This window comes from Lepidothrix coronata, unplaced genomic scaffold, assembly GCF_001604755.1.
Source record: "Lepidothrix coronata isolate B3197 unplaced genomic scaffold, Lepidothrix_coronata-1.0 Scaffold146, whole genome shotgun sequence".
In the NCBI taxonomy this organism is placed as follows: domain Eukaryota; kingdom Metazoa; phylum Chordata; class Aves; order Passeriformes; family Pipridae; genus Lepidothrix; species Lepidothrix coronata.
The window spans coordinates 547,870-563,938 of NW_016690326.1; the positions used below are offsets into that span (position 1 = coordinate 547,870).

Here is a 16,069-nt window from a genome sequence, read left to right on the forward strand (position 1 = left end):
TGCCCTGAGTGGTGCCCTGGAAGCCTGAGGAAACTAGTTGGATTTGGTTGGATGTTTAAGCTCAGTTCACTGCTGATGACATGGTCTTGATACCATCCACAGAGGGCACATTGTGCCTCTCCCTCCTGCAGCATCCAGCCACAGCCTCATCAGACTGCACCTGAAGCAGTCAGTAATCAGTAAAGAGTAATCAATGATAATTAATCAACTATTGGTTATTATACCTGTTTGTCTTCAGTTTAAATATCTATTATATATTTAACATTCCTTATAAAAGTTATTCCTTATACAAGTTATTGCTTATACAAGCATATTCTATGATTCTATAATTCTGAGTATCTCCTTGGATATAATTTCTTCGCTTGCATAGTAGGAACTTTCATGTTATCACAGAATCATAGAAATATTAAGGTTGGAAAGCACCTCCAAGATCATCGAGCCCAACCTTTGACCAAACATCACCTTGTCAGCTAAATCATTATATGGGGAACTTCCTCAAAATCCATTGTATGAAATCTCTTTGGCTCACAGGCAACTATTAAATACTGCAAATGGGAGGGTATCATTCCTTCACAAAATAAATATGGATGCATGACCTACTTCTAAGAGGACAGTGAGGACACTCATCCCATACATACATGTTTGGTGTGTGCATTTATAACTGTATTTACTAGATAAGCAAGTAGGAGACAGATGCTTAATCATGCCACACCCCTTTAATTAATCCTTAATCATTGATTCACACCTTCTGAATGTCCATCAAGTGTTATTTTTTCCACAACATTTACCCTAGGGTATATCTCAACTGTGCTGCTTTTATGACTTCACAGAGGATGTGGTTATGGTCTGGCAGAAAGGAAGCTTTGCTGTAGATGGGAAGATAAAGCTCAAAGCACCTACGCTGCCTTTTGAACAACTTTTTTTTTTTTTTTAATTAACTGTCTTCCTTCTTGTGTTTCTTTCTTAGACGGGCACACAGGGTAGACTTCTCATGTCCTGGGAGACAAACATTCTTGGCTCAGCCATGAATAACTGTGTGCTCCTGGAGGAACTGCTGATCAAAAAATCCCAGCAGAAGAGAAGGACTTCACCCTCCAACTTCAAAGTGCGCTTCTTTGTCTTAACCAAATCCAAGCTGGCTTACTACGAACAGCGCCACGGGGTACGTCCCTCATTTTCTCTCTCAGAGTAATGGAGGGAAGGATGAAATTTGTTAAAGGAAGGGAAGGATGGTAATGGGGGGAAGCATGATCGTCTCTTAGATTTTGTTAACTTTCCTGGTCCTTGCTACAGCACCATTCAGTGAAAATTGCCAAGTGATCAAATGGGTCATTTAGAGCTTCTGATCAGTCAGTATTTGGTGTGCGTGGAGGAATAAGACTACTTTGCTGTTTTATAGAAAGGATCTAGTTTTGTTTTAGGAATTTATATGGGCTGTTATTACCAATGTGTGTAAGAGCTGCATGAGCCTGTGCCTGGCAGTTCTCATGGGAACAGGGATGACCTGGAGAGGCATAATGAGAAGGTCACAAGTGTGCCCTGATTGCATCTGTGAAAAAAGTCATCCACAGATCTTCAGTCTCATTATTTTCTTCAGGGCATCAGACTAATGGCTGGTAGTAGGCAAGTCTTACATTTTAAAATAAATTCAGCTGCCGCGTGTAACATGTCTAGTCTTTGGAGTTAGCTTTGGAAAGGCTGTAATGATGAGATCCACGCTCAGAGTTTGTTTCCTCAAGTTTGCATTTCCCTGATTTGCTAAATACAAAGAAAATTAGAAGTCAGTCTGTGCACCCCATTGTGCTAAGTGTTCTGGTTAAGTGGGAATTATTTCCTTCTTCTATTTAGCTGGATGTTTACTGAGCCTCGTTAGGATTGTAAATAATATTGCTTGTTTTCCAACAGTCACTGAACATGCTGTTAATCCACTCTGTTTAGGAACTGTTACTGTAGGGCAGAGCAGAACTGGGGACTGTTCTGCCTTGGATCCAGCACTGGCAACTTCAAACCATCTAATCTTGCTCAGTTGCAGAAAATTAAGTAAAAACAGAACTCAATAAAAAATTATGATGTGCCCTCGTATTTTATCAGAACCTAGTTGGGGTTGGATACCAGCTTTAAAGGTTAACAGCCATTTTTACCTGCACACTGTTTCCCTCAAATAAGCCCAGTGAAATGTTTTTCTTGCTTTTATTTTATAGTCTGTGTTTCTCTTACCTCCGTTTTATATAGGACACTATTCATTGCTGCACACTGTGACTATATATGGTTTGAGACTATCTTTGTCCACTCTCCAAACTATTTTTCAAATGTCGGGGTTTTTTAAGATTTAAAATTCCATTATAAATATTCCACTTAATTATTCTGGGTTAAATTCTGAAAAGCATCTAGGTGATTCTGCTGTCGGTATTTAGAGAAATCTTCACAACTGGTTTTCTTTGGTGCTTTCTGATTCTTGGTGGACTTGAGATGAATTCTCCATACACTCTGCCTAGATACTTTTGTGGAATCACAGTAGGTGTCTGTCAGCATCTTTAGGCACTGAAATAGTTTGGAAAATCTGACTCTGTGGGGCACAGATTTCACACACTATATGAGTGTCTCTGGAAATTCTCCCTTCCAGTCTTTCGAAAGGTCAGTTAGGTGAGATGACGGTTTGGTGTATTATCCATTTTATGTTATATATTATGTATTTTAAACATGCACATATTATACATGTGTGGACATGTATATGTAAACACACATGTAACTTTAGAACCTCATGCACATTTGAGGGATGGTGGGTCTATTTGTAATCACAGGGCTGATTTTGCATTAAATGCTGATTTTTTTTCTGACACAAACTGTCAAAATCAGTTTGTTACATGAATAGAACTTCACATGAGAAAAGGGAGAAAAGAATTTGTCCTATGAAATAATCCCAGAACTGATCCTTAGCCTCTTCAGTAGTCTTCCCTAAAATTAGACCATCCCAATGAGACCCCTGTGTGGTCAGGTCATTGCTGTTCTGGAGAGGAAAGCTTAGGGCAGCCTGTGCAAGCACCATCTTATTTTGTGCTGAGAACGGCGTGAACCCACAGCACTTGAGGTCACTGCTAGTGCCAGGAAGATTCAGATCAGCCCTGCCCAGCACGTGGGCTGTGCCCATCCCCAGGAGTGTACCAGGGCCAGGGCCCATGTGCAGGTGTTCAAATCAATGATCTGTAGTGCTCGTTTTCAGGTGCAGGCCCTGGCACAGGTTTGACTCTGCTCCACGGGGACTCTCTCAGATGATTTATGGGGCTGGCAGGGGTCAGCACAGGCTGTCACCATTGCCAGCAGGCAGCTTGTGTATGGTCCTCTGCTCTGGAGGTTTAGGCAGAGTAGTAGGGACATCACTGTTCTCTGTCAGCAAACTGTCAGCTGCAGTGATGGAGAGGAACCTCAAGCATGTGGACTGATGGGGCCAGCAGGTGTCTGGGCTTTTAATGTATGTATTTTTCAAGGCAAATCTCTGTGGATGTTTGCTCTGAGAGTTCTCAATGAGTTTCTTTAAGAACCCCTTACCAGCCTATCCAGTGGATTACTGTACTCAAAGTTCAATACTGTACTGTACCCACCTCTCCAATCCCTGGTCAAAAGGTCAGGTAAAACAACTACTGAACTGCTTAACAGTTTGAGAAGTCCCATTGATTTCAGTTGGGTGACCTAAAGTACAGCATATGCTTATGCATTAAGCCCAGGTTTACATGTTCTGCCTATATTTAACAGGGTTTAGCAACCAGTCCCTTTCTCTGCATTTTGAAACTGTGGGTATAAAAAGACATTTAAGAGTTTATTGCAGCAGTCCAAAAAAAGGAAGTAAACAGGTGAAAAGGGTAGAGGGATAATTCTGCAAATGATACCAAAAGCTGTCAAGGCTACTGATGTCATAAAGGCAAATTTTTGCAATAATTATAATGGCATTTTTGTTGTAATTTTCATCTTTCTGCTGTAGCTGACAGAGAGCACTGTTCTCCTCAGGGGCCAAGCACACAGTCACCCTTAACATTAATGAAAGATATTTACATGTCTCATTAGGAGAATGAGCCCCCAATAACTGACAACAATAAGAAGCTGTGTTTTCTGGAATTCATTATGCACTGCACAATGCAGAGCTGTCTTAACATAAAGCAAAGCCCTGATAACAGGCACATGTATTCAGCCCCCGCCTCTACTAAAATTCATCAGAACTGCCTCTATTATAGCATGCAAATCAATTCCAAAGGCAAAAAATATTTGTTTCCAGGGCCTGGTTTTATAGCTACTGTTCATATGAGTAAACCACCACATGGGACTAATAATTTTAGCTATTCCAATGAGTTTGATCCTCACTAGAATAATGGATAATGCAGACACTGACACTCTTGAGGTCCTGGTACACTTGCCATACTGCAAAAGAAGCAGAGAAGTCAATCCCTTTGGAGAGTTGTCTAGGACAGACTTAGCAAAAGCACTTAAGCTGCTGAGTTCCCTGTATCCCATTCACCCAAACAGCCTGTGGTGTTTGGTAAACTCTTCAGGATAGCAGACATGAGAGTGAAGAGAGGTAGTTTAGTATTTCAGACACTAAGTAGAGGTTCTTCCATAGTGTTCAGCACGTCACATTTCTATCTGGATGAGGACAGTCAGCAACCAGCATCTCTCCCTGTGTTTCAAGCTGGCTTCTGAAGTCTAAAAGTGGCACAGATGTCTGAGGCTGATGCCACACTCAGTGAATAGGCCACTGTCTGCTGGGCTGGTACCACACCAGTACTCTGCCATTACATGATCTCTGCATCAGAGCTGCTCATCTTGGCACGGCTCAGACCTGCAGAGCGCTTGGGTCTGTCTGCATCAACTCTGGAGAAGTGCTCCATGTCCCTACACCACAGTTTTTCCTCTTCAAAAATGGGCATCTTGCCACATACAGGCATTCTGAGGAGTATTTCAGGGCTGGGAAAATTTCACCTAACACCTGGGAAAGTCAGGAACATAAATATTTTTAAGTTTTATATCTTCATGCACTTGTGGATTATTATTAGTCCAACTTTTAAAGGCAGCAGTGAAAGGTCCCCACAGAAAAGACCAAGTTCTCTTTTCATTTACATCACCACTATTCTTCCTACAGTGGTCAGATGCTCAGGAGGTCACATAGCATGAGTCAGCCTTGTCCTGGGCTCTTTCATTCACATCTTTGATACTCAGATATAAAGACGTCACTTTAGTGTGCCTTGAAATTTGCTCTCTCTTTTTCCAGGAGAACAAACGAATAAACTTGGCTGGTAAGCCTTTTATCAGCATCCCAAAAATTCCTCTGTTGCATTATCTACACCTTTGGTTGCTTGCAGCAGTCCAGCCACCCACAGGAAGAAAAGCCCCTCGTTATTCCTTGGTCCAACTGTCCCCATTACTTTGATTATTCTACACAGAATCCAACCTGTCCATCCTGCCCTCGAAAGACTTGTTTTTTTCCTTAAGACTCTAATGTAAACAGACTAAAACTTTTCTTCTGAAGATTTCCATTCTGGTCTTCTTGTCAGAGTGACCATTCATACCGTTTCTCACTGCTTTGTGTATTCAGAATACCTGAGCAGTCACAAAGCTACAGTCCTCATCTGAAGTGAATTTAATTATGGTTTAAAAGACTACCTTCCAAATAAATACATCTGACTAGATACATCATTCTTCATAACTTGTCATGTGTTTATTAACTAGTACTGTTTGATTGCCAGATTTTGCAATACCATTTGTCTTCTGATGCGTATCTCCAACTAATTTATTAACAATAGACATATCATGCACAAAGAAGTCAGGCTTGGCATCTGCCTGCAATGAATTTTTATGTTATAAAGTCAATACAACTCTAAATAAGAAGGAGACAAGGTACAAACCTGTGTCTAATGAATCCTAACAGAATCCTCTAGTAAATATCTGTAAATTTAAAATTAATTTTTTAATAACCCAAATGGTACTGTTGGTGCTGAGGAAGGATAAAGTTGATATTGTTTATCACAATCAGCCTCATTTCTATTGTGAAATCACAGAATCTTGGTAATACTGGTTGAAGAGCACTTCTTAAATTAATTTAGTTGGATTTCTTGCTCCGGGCCAGGATGAGATCAACACTCAGAGCGGGACTGTCGCCAACACCAGAACAAGGTGGCTGTAACTTTGACTGGCCACCACTTCAAAGCCAAGGACAGAGATTTCACATCTTTTGGCAACCTGTTCCAATGCATCCTATCAAGTGCTTTTCTGGATATTTACCATCTATTGCGGTTCTCGTTCACCGCTGCAGCACAACCCAGGGTGGGGATAATGTCTAGACAGGATTGCCATAAGCAGAGTGCAGGTTGTCTGTCTGGTGTCTATGGCCTTTTTAACTCTACAAATGTGTGGTAAAGTCTGGTAATAAAAACATCTCCTTCTTGCTGGAATAACTAATTTTATCTTTCAGAATATGATTTTAATGGTTTTCTTTTTGTCCAGTTCTGCTCCTACTAGATCTTTGTCTATGTATTTATTGTCCTTTAATTTTTGAAGAATTTTTTTTTTAAAATTGCTTCTGAGAAATGTTTTCACAGCAAATGTCAGATACTTCCATTTTATTTAAGTTACAAAGCTCAAATCTTTCTTCTGTTGGAGAACAACAACAAAATCTTCAACCTGTGTTTTCTTTTATATCTTTAGGAAGGAAGAAATTACTTCTAATTTGAATATATGACAATAAATATGTGGTTTCCCAATAGTTACTTTTTATTAGACTTTTCTATTGTGGTCATTTTTTGCTTCCAGTGCCTTTGACTTTGCTTTAAATTGCAATCAACATTATAACTTATATTATTGCAATGCCTGCCCATTGCTTTATACTCTTTCATCCTTTCTGACTGATTTTTAATTTTGACCTTAAAGCTTATACTATTTTTAATTAAAAAGTCCTGTCATATAGTTAATTTAACTTCCTTTCTTTCACTGAATCCCTCATTCACTGCAATCCACTCCTCCCAGTCTTTGCTGGAGTCAAGAATAGCTTTGAAGAAACTAATACAGTATTCAGTAGTAGTTCCATGTGCTTTTATGTAACATAAAAGACTTATTTCCATCATATTAGAAAACTCATTTGAAAGCCAAGAATATTCCCATTTTTCCCCTTCTGTTTCTTGATGATGACATTGATTTTCCTGTCAAACCACTTGTGCTGATAGTAGGGATGTGCACCCTGATAACCATCTCTGATGAGACCTGAGGCAATATGGACTGGAATGAGCTTTGTCCGATCTCAAAGTGGGAGTTCAGTGAAAATAATGATGTGTGAAGGCCTGTGATGGGCCAAGAGAAAAATACCCTTATGGCCAAGCATGTTTTTTCTCCAGATTTCTTTACTTAAACCTTAAATACTCACACTCCGTGAAAATGTACACTTTGTACCATACAAACCTTGCAGAAAGGCTGTTGTTTCGATTTTCCCTGCATGTCTCCTGTTTTCAGCTCACAGCCCTTCAGCTGCTTCCCCAGACTCCTACATGTGCTTCTCCATCTCTAATGCCCAACTGAATGGAGGCATCTTAAACACAAATTGCAGATGGTTTTGTTATTTAAGTCAATTCAGAGCACTCTGCATCCAGGGCACGGCTACCTCTAAAACACCTTCATGTTCCTTAGATGTGAAAATGGTAAGGAAACAAATTTATTTATTCTTTTAATTCAAGTTGAAGGACAAAATATTCATGATGGAGAGCTAAGACAAGCAGATACATTTAGAGATTTAAATATCAAATATAATGAAGTATATTGGAGGTATTAAAATGTAACACAACAGCTTGAGATCTACAGAAAATTCTAATATTATCAATTATCCCCTCTTTCCAGTTTTCCTTTGGGGCACTTAGCATGGCAGGAAATGCAAAATCCCTTACACCTTTCTTTTAAAATTCAATTTGCTCAATTTAGTTTTCAAATTTAATTTAAAAATTGTTTAAATTGTTTTATTTCCCATAAAACCTCAAACTATCAGTGTTCATAATGAGAAAACTCCCAAAATACTGAATGATGCTAGTGACCAGGCAAAGTTGCTAAGAATCCACCAATCAACAGTTCTTAATACCCTATTTATGAGAAAAACAGGACATACCACAATGTATAGATACAGAATATGATAAGAAAGATAGAAAGATAGAAAGTAATTGTATCAACACAGTGTTCAAGGAGGTTCGAGTTCAAGCAGAAGTCTTTTAATCAGTGGAAAAATACATTAGCAGGAGAATTACCATTAAAAATAATTCCATCTTGTTCCAGTGATATCTCCTAAGCTTTTGGTTACTATTTTCTCTGTCATTCTCCATTGTTATCTGAGGTCCAACAGAAGGCTGTGAGACACCCATAGTGTCTGGAGGCCCTGCAATACCAGAGCCATAAGCAGAATTTGGACTGCTCAGCACATCAAGAAATTACTTTTCCAAATTACCTCAGAAGCTCAGCAAGGCCTGAAGAAAACTCTTTGAAAGGCAGGAAGGTGTCACTGATTTAAGAAGATGAAGTTGACTGTGCCGGTTGAGCTCTCTGCCATTACACCTTCACACCAGTTCAACTTCACGTGGATCTTAATCTGTCTGCAGAGAGACAGACAGGCCTGTTGAAGTGCTCTGTTCATTGGCTCCTTTTTTCATACCAGTGGTTACACCTGTGATGGTGCCCTTTGCCTTGAAGCCCTGTACTCGTATTGTCCATAAAATAATATTTTAATAGCTCAAGTAGAGCTTTAACACTGTATGTCTATGGTAAACATCATCTTACGGAGTTATGTGGAGAGAAATCAGAGCAAGCAATGGATATGTGTTCCTATATTATTATTAGAGTTTAATTTAAGTACATGAGAGTATAAAAGTGTGATTGTAGACTGTATCAGAGGTCCATAAGCCAAGTGACCTGTCTCCAGGAGTGGTCAGTAACTGCCCTCTAGAGTAAAACTACAAAAATAGGCTCAAATGTTTTCCTGGAAGCTGATAGGGAATAATTTGAATTTATTTAGCCTTTTTAAGCTGAGAGATAGCTCTCTCAGAGACTCTTCGACTTTTCTTTTTTTTAAATCATTTTGAAATCACCCTGAATTATTCTGAAGACAAGCATTTTTATGGTGGGATTTGCTGGGTTTTTCCCATTTTATGTCACCCTGAGCTCGTTGTTCTCAGGTGCTGTCCGAGAACATGTGCTAAGCCAGGAGCAGCCCATGCCAATTCCCAGCAGTGACTGTGTCCCTTTGCTCTTCAGAGCTGAGGGGATATTTAAAATAAGTTACTGTGCTCTTAATAGCAACATCATTACATTGTTGGTTTGTCACTTTAGAGGTGCACCCCCGTGGGCATTTCATCCACAGCTCTGGGCGCTGGGAACTCGAGAGCCCTCTCTTGTTTTCACTTCTGTTCACTCAGCGCTAATCAGCTGAGTGGAAAGGATTTCTGTTTTGCTTGTTTTTTTCTGTCCTGTTGCTGCCTGTATATCAACAGTGCAGGTGTTTCTGGTCTTAAAAGCATTGGAGTTACATAGGCACGGCTGACAGTGTAACTTGACTCCACAGTCTTCATGACAGGTGATAACACACATGAAGGAGAAAAAAAAAGTGTGAAGATTCCAGGTTGAATTTACAGCACTAAAGTTCAGTAAATCCACTTTTCTATGTGGAAGTGAAGCCAAAGGGCAGCAGATACCAAGCACCGTGTTTCCAAATTTTAGAAAGGGAGTTGATTTTCATGAAAAAAAAAAAAAAATTAGTAAAAAGACATACGTGAAGTTCTACCTTCATTCAATTACTGCCCAAGGGCAGTTGCATTGCCTCTGCCCCCTGAAACTAGTTCATGCCCCATCCTGAGCGCATTTAGACCTCTCAATCACACCACAGTGCATTTGTACCACAGGACAGAAACCAGCAGGATAAAGCTACACCGGACAGTAGAGTGACATGGTTAAGTCATATTATTGTTATTGCTAATTTGTTGTTGCTGTGTGCAGTTACCATGTCATTAGTGAGAGCTGTGGATAGAGACCTAGGGAGCATTCCCTGTGTCAGTATAAACCCTCTGCAGAGGTACTGTAGTCCCCTTAAGGCCAGTGCCTGCATAGATGTTGAAGACACTGCTATCGCAGCACAGCAGTCTCCCATTGCTATAAAAATTCTCCACTGTGCATGCAAGGTTCTTTTGACACTTACAAACCCTTTATTCTAGTGGCAATCAGAAGTCCAGTCTTTTGCTTTTTTTTTTTAAACCCGGCCGGTCCCGAAGGAATGAACAACGGAAGGAACGGTCCCGAACAACGAAAAAAAAAAAAAATAACCTGGTTTGGTTTCACCACCTCAAGTCCACGGAGTAAGAATCACAAAAACCATCTGCTGCCTCTGTCCAGGCTGCACACTGAGCCTACCTGGAGCCAAGGGACAGGGAGCAGGTGACACAGGACAAGCAGGTCATGCCAAGGTCCAAGGCAAAGACCTTTCATCTACTTAATTGCCAATTAATTGTTGCTCCTTTTAGTCAAGACAATAAGTGAAAACAGAGAATGAAGTTTGGCTCAGATTCTTAAAAAAAAAAAAAGTTGCTACAAAGAAGGTAATTAAATGCTTTTATTGATGGAAAAGTTTTTGCAGTTGAGCTTACCAAGGACTGGAATTTCCTACCTTGCTCCACCACATCTATAAGGTAGTTTTCCCCTATCCCTCTACCAAGGGAAAATGTCCAGCTATAACTGGGGAGCAATGGGCTCATGAATGTGCCTCGTGGTGGGAAAAGGGACTCCATATGCAGTGGGGACACAGCGGGGTTGCAGAGGGGATTGTGCTCCTCTCTGCTATGAGGTGCCAGGCTGGACTGGGAGGAGCAGCCGGCACTGCACAGGAAGGGACACGCAGGAGATGGGGATGAGGTGCAGGGAGACAGAGATGAACACAAACACCAGTGGTGCCAGGCAAGGAAAGCCAAACTGAGACATGGACAGCCCTTGGTAGTGACTGCTGACGAGGAGTTTGGGGCCACATAAATCTTGATTTCTGTGTTTTCTTTTGTTTTCTTTTCTTTTCTTTTGTTTTCCCCTCATCAGCACAAAAGAAACAAGATACAAGTTGTTATGCAACTTTGGAACAAAGCCAGCTTTATGAAACATGGCATGCTGCCTTCCTGCCAGAAAATGCTGCCTTGGGTCTCCTCCTGTGCTCCTTGAGATAAGGCTCTGCCCTCCCCTGCCTTAACTCTCCCTGGCTTTTGGCCTTCCTCCCTTCCCTCTGCTCCCAGCACTGATGGCTACATTTTTTGGCAGGGCCCTTTGATAAACACAGTGGGGTTCAGCAAAACCTTTAATCACCCACCGAGAGCCCTTCAGCCTCAATGCTCGGTCAAGCACATTTCATGCATGTCCTTCACAAATAGCAAGAGCAAAGTGTTAGCCTGAAAGCAGCAAATTCCTCAGACTGCAGAGCCCCATATCTTACAAGATCTGGTACATTTGTGAAGCCGTGGTCAGGAAGTGGCATTACGTGCCGATCTGTGTCACCTGCAGCGGCCACTGACGGCCCCCTGCCCTCTCACCATGAGCTCCACGTCCCCGCTCCTTCCCCTGCCCAAGACCACGAGCTGGTGAGAAGTTACACATTTTGCTGGAAGGCAAAGCTGCTGTGAATGGTTGGGTAGCAGCGTTGGTGGTTGGTCTTAGCATGTGACAGATGCCAGGCAGCTTATTCCTCAAGCAAACACAGTGAGATGCCTCCTTGTGTTCCAGGGCAGAGCTATGCCAATTTTCCCATGGCCAATTGTCCCAGTATCTAAGGCAAATAGGGACCATTGGGGTTATCTAGTTTTTGCAGGAAACACAAACTAAAGGATTAATCAGTGAAGGAGCTGCTGGAGCTGTGTAGCAAGAGGAGACGAAGTACCAAAGGTGAAGCCATCAATGAATATGGCTTGTGAACCCTTCAGAGCTGTTAGCTCTCCTTCCTGGAATTGCCATATTGCAAATAATGGACCAAAAGAAATAAAATGAGATGGGCTAATCTGCAGCACATGTGCTTCTCCTCATGGGACGGCAGCCTGCCCTGGTTATCTTTCTACACATGATACGCAGTAAGACCACTGAGGTTTTTCCTGACCAACCAGCTAAAACATCTACCTAATTATACTCTGGGCAGACTGAAAACAACAAATGGAGATCTGTCAGCATGTTTTGTCTCACCCTTTTAGGAACAAGTCTCTGAGATTTTTTCAGAAACCATTTTTAAGAGGCTTTTCCTCTCCCTTCCCTTCCAAGTGGCCCAGTTACTTTTGTTGGATTAAAGTGCAGTCAAGCATTACAAAAGCAGGGATATGTTTAGTTTCCAGCCCAGGTTCTAATTTGTGAGTGGTAATTCCAGTTGTTTGTCCTTCTACAGGACTGTAATTGCTTTTTATCAGCAGAGTCCCATCTGCTGAGGATCTGCTGGGCAATGCCCTGGCTGTGAGATACGCCCTGATATTGTGCTGCAACATGAGATTATGAGGAGCTTCCATTCCTGAAGTATGTGATTAAAAGGAACACAGTAGGTGATGAGAGCTACAGGACAACTACACAAAGCTCCTTGAGAATGCTGGACCCTGTCTTTAATCAGAGTCCAGAAAGGTATCAACAAAAACCAGTCTGCAGGGAAAGAGCAGAGCCTGTGACTGGCACAGCATCGCTTCCTAGAGCCTCAGAGGAGGAATGCATGTGGTTAAACCCCAGGACTTCAAAGGAATAAGATGAAGGAGGGTTCAATGCTAGCAAAATTGAAGGTTTTTATAGGATATAAATGGCTTTGTGTCTCATCAAAAGGGTAGAAGTCCCAGGGGCGGAACAAATGGTAGAGGAGGTTTTGGAGAAGAGACAGAGGAAGCCAAGTCTGAAAGAAAAAAGTGAATAGATAAGAATGAAAGGAAATGGATGGTGAAAATGGGGTGCAATAAGGTCTTCTAAGGCTTGCCAATACTCTTGAGAGTTAATAGGTATTTCCATTTTGTGGAGCTTTAAAGCCTTGGGTTTATGATATAAAAGAGAGAGACCCAGAGAGACCTACACAGGCAGTTGTTGTCTGCAGGAGACAGTCCTGGCAGTAAATCCAGAGACACTGCTTAATCTGCGAGCGAAACCAAAGACCCAAATGCACAAGCAAAGTTCAGCAAGAGCAATGTGAGACCACACTGTAATAATTTCCTTCTCTTGCCTCAAGTCCAAGTATACAAAAGCAAAACACCCAGCCAGTCATGCAAGAATGAGGTTTGAGGAGCCTTGAGGCCTCTCTGTTTCGAGGCTGTTTGACAGTACACTGTAGCAAACATCACCCCATCTCCAGAGGCATCAGCTGCTTCCCCATTTTAGGCTGAATGTGATGATGTAAAATAGCAAAGGAGCAGCAGTGGGGGTTGGCACAGTGATGGGGACAGCTGCTGCCAGCGGGGCAGAGCTGCAGGGTCGTGATGATGGAGGGAGCAAGAGGCAAGAGGGAGCTGGAGAGTGAAAGACACAAAGGGTTGGGTTGGGGTCCAAGGGAGGGTAAGAAGGTTGCTGAAGTCTTGCTGTCTCTGAGTGATAACCTGTGCCAGGTACAGTGGAGCAGCTGAAGTTCACTGACAGTCACCTGTGTTTGAAAAACAGACGGTTTGCAGTGTGTTGGTGTTCTTAGGTCTCACCGATTTCCGTCACGGTGTCCCAAAGTGAGCTGGGAGACAGCTAGTGTTTAATCCCTACTGAAAATGAATCAAAACAGGAAACCAGCTGGTTAGCTTGCCTCTGAAGAGCAAATGCATGTGTAGTGAATTCTGCAGAAGCATCAGATACTGAGCCTCAGCTCCGCTCCCACCCACTGTGTGCAGGCATCACCTCACCCCTCTCTTGCAAAAGCTCAGTGCCACTGGCCAAGGAGCTGTAGGGTGAGAATCCCATAGGAAATAGGTACTGAGGTAGCTGGGATATTTGGATGTCTTTTCTTCTCATACCCATTCCCAACTGCCTATACTGTGATCAAGGTATCTGGCATATGGTGAATAATAACACAGCAGAGGCTGCCAGAAAAAGAGCTTTGTGAGAAAGTTTTTGAGGATATTATTTATTTCAAAATTTCCTGTTATTTTTTTCTTAGCTGAAAAGCTGGACAAAACAAAAACAGAAAAGTGTTGTGGTCTTTGGAAAACAGATGCAGTAAAAATGTACATTTTTGATAAAATGCATAGTTTTGAAATGCTCAGTACTCAAACTTTTTTTAATAAATTATTTATTGTTTTCTATCTTTTCAGTATGAAAGAGTAGTGTTACTAAACTAAACATGTAAGGAAAACAGTCCTTTTTGCTTAAAAGAGCACTTCATTTTGTTGGAAGAAAAAAAGTAGAAGCTGAATTTCAACCAAAGTTTTTGACTGGTTCTCTAAGAATCCTTGTACTGAAGTGAAGTATATATATGTGCATATATGTATGAGTATGAGCAAAACATGTAAGGTACCATATATGAGATGCTTTGTACTTTTAAATGTCTTATATAATCAGTTAATTTGCTTCTGCTCCATTAAAATTAAATCTCCCACGGACATGACAGTCTTGTCTAATTATTCACTTAATGCACAATCATTAGCATCAACCAAGTGCTTTTCTCTGTCTTTTAGAAAAAAAGGACTTTGAAGGGTTCTGTGGAACTTTCCAGGATTAAATGTGTGGAAATTGTGAAAAGTGACATCATCATTCCCTGTCAGTATAAATACCCTTTCCAGGTGAGTCTGACTGTTGACCATACTGATAGAGATATCACTTCTATAATATCAATAGGAGTGACTTTGGTGGGAGTTATTTCTCCCTTTTTTCTATTTTATTGCTCTGTAGCATGCAAAGCAACTGCAACACTCTTCAAGGACTTCAGACTGAGATAGAAAATGTTTTCTGTTCTTTAGACAATAATCAATATTGCCTTATCTACACCTCTGCAGAAACTTTAAAAATCAGCTACTGTCTTGTAGAAGCCTCTGTTTAAAGACAGTGGTCAAAGCTTTTCAAAGCATTTGTGAATCAATAAGCCCAGGTCCCATTTGGCATGAAATTGCTGAGAAAGAGAACTGTAGATTATGCATTACATAATAAATATTAGGCCCAAATATAGTAATTCGATTCAGTTTCTGATTCATTTCCGTTCTTGTGATGATTTTACTCTCTGGTCTGAAACTTCACAAGCTTTCTGTATTTCTCTCATTTGTTTGTTTGTAATTAAGCCAAGTTGATGAAAATGGCTTCTGAATTGCTAATTGTTCATCTGCTCCAGCTTCTTACTTCCCCTCTATAAACCTACTGAAAGATATTAAATACATTGAAAAACAATAGTATTCAAATAATCTCCAGGGAGCTGCTTGAGATTTATACTGACACACAAAAAAAATTGGCTCTTAGATCTCAAGTGAAGGTATCTTATAAGGAATTGCTAAAAAACTCCATTTTCCCAGAGAAATGGAGTTTTAGAAGGATAAACTGCAGCCAGTGAGTAATGGGCTAAATCCTCTGCAGGCTGGAATTGCTCCATCTCTGTTGATTTCACAGGCATTTCTTAACAGCATAAAAGTGATCTAAAACAGTGCTTGTCTAGAATTCTTTCTTGATAAGAATTTCCATTCCATTTTAAATAGCAAAAAGTGGATGAGCTTAAGAGATGCTTCTGAACAGGCCCTGTCACTCCACTTCCCCACATCATCATTTTGTGTGTAACTTGTTGGTAAGAGGGCTGCTGCCTGTTTCCTTTGGTGACTCCATTGTGCCCAGAGTATCTGGGATTGCTTCTCATGGCTGGCTCCCTTCTTTACTCCCCTCTCCAGATCGTCCACGATAGCTACATACTCTATGTGTTTGCACCCAACCGTGAGAGCCGGCAGAGATGGGTCTTCACGCTGAAGGAAGGTAATAAAACCCCTGTGCACACCTACTCGTTGAAGTTACTTATGTCTGACCGGTTTTCTCACAAGCTATAATGCAGAGAAAGTGTGCAAGAGGAGTCAATGTCTTGTATCTGAGCAGGCAAAGTGGTAATGGGTTATAAACTCAAATT

General features: G+C 41.1%; 1 protein-coding gene across 2 annotated transcripts in view; it reads left to right on the forward strand.

Annotated features, from left to right (window-relative positions):
* Window positions 1-974: 974 nt before the first annotated feature.
* The window catches only part of ITK (IL2 inducible T-cell kinase), a 28,586-nt gene continuing 13,491 nt past the window's right edge, over window positions 975-16,069 (forward strand). For both annotated transcript variants that reach the window (XM_017828082.1, XM_017828081.1), the window contains exons 1-3: window positions 975-1,162; window positions 14,649-14,753; window positions 15,840-15,921. In XM_017828082.1, the coding sequence (XP_017683571.1) occupies window positions 992-1,162; window positions 14,649-14,753; window positions 15,840-15,921 (358 nt within the window). In that variant the 5' untranslated portion in view covers window positions 975-991. The remainder of the gene's footprint in view (window positions 1,163-14,648; window positions 14,754-15,839; window positions 15,922-16,069) is intronic.